Below are 4,829 nucleotides of genomic sequence, written 5' to 3'. Positions count from 1 at the left end.
AAAAATTATTTCATTTCACTAAGACGAACAAACACAACACTTGAGATAAAGGTTTAATATTACTTCTTCAGTAGCCTGTCTTTAAGGTGAATTAAGATGTCTACAAGACAGCTAAAAAAACCTGACTGCAGCCCTTCCGTAAGAGGAAGAAAAAGCAAACACTCTGTATCATCAGCTAAATATTGACTTAATTGCAATACAAAATGCTGTAGAATAAAATGGGGGATTTTTCTCCTCTAAGGTTGGTATGTATTTAACACCTCAGGCCAGAAAGAAGTACAGTTCCAAGATCAAGTCCAACACAATTTCAGCAGTTCAAGCTGTCACTGCAACGTCAGTCCTTTTCCGCCCACTGCACAGTCTCTAGGCCCAGTACATCAGCACTTCTGTTTACTAGCTCCTTCTCTTGCTAATCTATCAGCTTCTTCATTTCCTGGGAAGCCAGCATGACCAGGAATATGCATCTGTTAGGAAAAAAGTACAGGAGCATTAGATACGCAAGAAACAAGAAAAAAGTACGCACATTAAATTTGATCACACAACACCCTTTCATTCACAGTACAGCACACCTCCTTAGAGGCCCTCTCTTCACACTTAGCCCTTACACGTTGTCCCCAGGAATGTTCAGTCTCCCTTCCTCTAGGAAAGTCTTGCCAAATTGTGAAAATTGTCTTTGTGGGAAGTATTGAACTGGTTAAGGCCCATCTAACCTAGCCTTTAAAAAATGCAGACAACAGCTTCAAGTCAAAATTCCCACTTTCAGAGAAAAGAGAAAAATACCTGCAGTCAGTGCTTAAACCAAGTTAATCTTTCCCCAGGAAGCGAGAGACCTCCATGCCACTAACAGCCGTGGTGGTTACAGCACTCACTCAGGATATGGAAACAGTATGAAAAGAATGCCTCAACTTCCAGATGTCTTAACTGTCCATCCTTCAATTAGAAACTGAAAACACTTTCAACCCTAAGCCCATCCTTGTCAGAAGTAACAGTGGAGGAAGGAGAGGAAGCAAGTCAAGCTTGCTATTTGACAAGATGTGAGGGGACAGGCGTGAAGTGTGTGCAAGATGGTATTAGTTTACATAGCAAGGTTTTGGTACCAGGTGGGGGACCTCAGGGTTGGTCTCTGGTAAGACACCGCCACACTGCAGAGAGCCAGTTCCAGCATGCTCCAAAATGGACCCACTGTATGACACAGTTGAGCCCATCAGCAAAGCTGGTGTCAACGTATTTAAAAAAGCGTAAAAAAGCTGCAGAGCAGCCAGAGAGGAGTGAGAATACGTGAAAGGAACAACTCTGCAGACACCAAGGTCACTGGAGAAGGAAGCAGAGGAGGTGCTCCATGCACCAGAGCAGAGATTCCCCTGCAGCCCATGGTAAAGGCCATGGCGAAACAGGCTGTCCTCCTGTAGCCCACAATGGTTAATGGTGGAGCGGGTATTGACCTGCAGACCGTGAAGGACTCCATGCTGGAGCAGCTGGATTACCGTAACATGTATGCATACCGTATGGTATACATATAACGTATATGGATTACCGTAACCGTGTATGCTTACGCTGCTCCTCCTAAAATAAATGTCTTCAAGTCTAAGACACTGAAGAGCAAAAAGTATGCATAAAGCAACAATATTTTTTTATTATTTAAAATACTCTAAGGACAGCTGAACTTTGGTGTTACGTTTATATTTTTTACGCTTCCCCTCAACAGATAAAAGGAGTACTGAAATACAATCTACTCAGCCTATAAATGGGAGTTGCCAACTCTGAAACACAGAACAACATGAATAGAAAAATAACTGCAATAGATTTTCCCACAGAAAAAGTGCATATTAAAGATCTACATCATCCTGTTTTCTACAGAGTAAAGAAAGAAGCCCAATAAATATGCCATTAGCAGCCACAAAGTCAATGGTACAAAAATTTATTTCTAGAATCAGCAGTCTTATACCACAATCAGAATAAAATTTAAAGGGAAAAGAGAGAAGACATCCCCTACAATGTTTAGCATTGATGTTAGAGGTTACTGAAAAATACATTTTACTAGGAATATCTGTATCGAAGTCGCTTTACTTCTTTACTGGAGAGTGAAACAATTTAAAACTTAAAAATTGGTATTTTAAAGACTTTTCTGTGTTTGCTTTTCTTTGAAAAAACCCAGTTAGGGTACAGAAAACCAGAGTTAATTTATTTGGGCTTATACTCTCTTAAGTTCTCCCAGCATAAAGACACTCATGTGATTGCGTTACGAACCAACATCTGACGAGTTCTGAAAAGCAAATCCAGAAATTCAGCTCTAACTCAAAGACACAATTATGTTTTAAGCTTAGTAGGTTTCTGTTCCTGGAAACCTAACAAACTAAAGACATTTTCTAAATAGTAACAAGAGACAGAAAACAAATAGGAACATACATTTTAATAGATGAAAAACTGGTTCCAAGAGCCTAGGCTATGTTGCTTATTTGCTTTAAATAAAACAAGCAGCTCCTCTGTATTTATGCTTTTATTTACAGAGTACCAAACTATGCTCAGTAAAACTCGTAGTTATGGTCATACTTGTAAATTTTTAAAAGAAGCGTGGTTAAGATGTCATTAAGCAATGAAGTGCTTACCCACTGAATTTCTATGTCTTTTGATAGATTATCAAGTCTTTCAAAATCTTCTTTATTTATTACACTTCCTCCTGAACTTGTTCTCCAGCCATTTGTTTTCCAGTTGTCCACCCAGCTTGTAATACCTACGCAAAGGGAGCATCACCATAAAAATGCTATCAAAGAAGCCAGCAAGGACCAAGATGGAGCAAACAGCCTTTTAACAAGATGTTAACTCCGCACAGAGCCTCAGGCAAAGACACTGGAGATAGAAGATATTCTTGTTTGGTTCTCTACTCCTGTCTTTCAGGTTTGTATTTTTTCCATTATTACTTGAATTACCTAACCATGTTTTCTTGAACAGATATTTAATTTAAAGACTACAATCTTATATATGTATGACACACAATATTACAACAAAAACTTCAATAAACTGATACTAAGGATTTGCTTGATGGGACAGTAAGCTAGAACAAAGCTACAGCTTTATTTGCTTTCAAAAATTGAGGAGACACGTGCATAGAGGAAAAACAGATGTCTGCCTGTCTTATGGCTTCAGCACACTAAACAGAACCCTTCAGAAAAGGACCACACAAATGCATTTCTACAGAACAAGATTTAACATTCTTGCCACCCCTTGCTGGTCAGAAAATTTATTGTATTACTCCTTAATAGTAATTTACTCCTTAGTATTACTCCTTAATAATATTACACCTTTTGGTTTTGGTTTTTTTTTATATTTTTGCTGGTCTCGACAATGTAAAACATCCTTACTGTTCTCCTGACAAACACACCTGAACCAAATAGAGAATCACCAATCTTGCCCACAAAACCTCCTGAAAACAGAACCAAACTACATACATTTGTAATTAGGTGCAAGCCTCCTTCTCTGGTATTTAAAAAACAAAAACAACCTCCTAGACACATTTACAAAATAACTTTGATTAAACAGGAGTGGAACCTGCACCCCAGTGACCCAAAATGCATGAGCAAACTGCAAGCAAAAACAGAGACTAAGACATCACACCTAAAGATCCTTCTTTTCCTCCCTCATACTTATGTCTCACACCTAAGTTTAACAGGAATTTCCAAACACAGCAACTTTTTGTCCTCTGTAACACCAGTTTCATAGGCAAGATGGTGAAGACTTCTCTCCCACAAAGCACAGAATTATAAAGATGTTTCTTTGCACCTTAATGCTTCAAACAACTTGTGCCTTGCAACAAATTATGCACTTGGATTCTATTGATCAGCATGCAACACCCAGTCCTGAAAAGCAGAAACTTCCTTTACTCTCTCCTTTTTCAGAATGTTTCTAGCAAAGACTAAAAAACCCAACAAGATAAAAAAAGCCAAAAAACAAAAGAACAAGCCACCAAAAAAACCCCTACAGAAAAATGCTCCTACAGGAAATGCTCTACCAAAATCTTTTGGGGAGAATAAGCTACTCAAATGAGAAGCTTAGGAGACGATCCTTAGGGAGAAGCAATGGCAAATTCCTTTAAGTTGTTTCTTCGACATTTACTGCCCCTCCCTCAACTTACAGACTAGAATCAGGAGGACAGAGCACAAGCCCTTGACACTTTTCACTTCTGGATAGAACCTCTTCCATGCACAAGCAAGCTAACAGCACTGAAACAAGCAGCGACAACTCCACCAACTCCTTCCCTGGATAGCAGTCACTTGTTCCTACGGAGTAACTTCCTGTCCTTTCTAAGGTGTTGCTACTCAAGGCGATTTGTCAGAGTTTTTTGAGGTAAATTTTGCTTTACTTCTAACCAAGAGCCACCTGAAAAAGTAAAAAACTGATGCTCCCCTTTTGTACTCCTCCACTTTCAGAAATCGGGGAGCACTTCTGGAAAGCAGAGTGACTTACTTGGAGGAAAAGATACACCAATTTTTAAATACAAACCCCATTTATTGGCTTTATTAATAACAAGCAATAAAACAAATAATTACTTTCAGTGTTCGCGCTCAAGCAGTGATGCTAAAAACAAGACACTCCTCCCTTCCTCCCAACCCCCCAAAAGTGTGAAAGCATAACATCTAATTTTCAATCAAAAGTTGCCCTAAGTTTTCGTTTAATGTTATTTCAAAGAAAAACCCCAAACAAACCACAACTCCAAAGTGATCTGGAAAGAGCAAACACATGTATTCCCTTTGTAAAAATGTGACATGCAAAGAAAAAATACTTAAGCAGTTTCAAATTATCACGGGAGTCAAACCTGAAGATCTCAGGGAAAG

At 38.9% G+C, this 4,829-nt stretch overlaps 1 protein-coding gene across 1 annotated transcript in view; it reads right to left on the bottom strand.

Moving 5' to 3' along the window:
- Window positions 1-222: 222 nt before the first annotated feature.
- The window catches only part of RNASEH1 (ribonuclease H1), a gene marked incomplete at its 5' end in the record, with an annotated part of 8,369 nt that continues 3,762 nt past the window's right edge, over window positions 223-4,829 (bottom strand). The window contains 2 exons of the mRNA XM_010137636.1: window positions 223-464; window positions 2,607-2,731. Of these exons, the coding sequence (XP_010135938.1) occupies window positions 378-464; window positions 2,607-2,731 (212 nt within the window). The remainder of the gene's footprint in view (window positions 465-2,606; window positions 2,732-4,829) is intronic.

The sequence above is a fragment of the Buceros rhinoceros genome, unplaced genomic scaffold (genome assembly GCF_000710305.1).
Source record: "Buceros rhinoceros silvestris isolate BGI_N320 unplaced genomic scaffold, ASM71030v1 scaffold18696, whole genome shotgun sequence".
Lineage (NCBI taxonomy): Eukaryota > Metazoa > Chordata > Aves > Bucerotiformes > Bucerotidae > Buceros > Buceros rhinoceros.
Note: the sequence above shows the minus strand (reverse complement) of the source record. Positions and strands in the feature narration are given on the sequence as shown.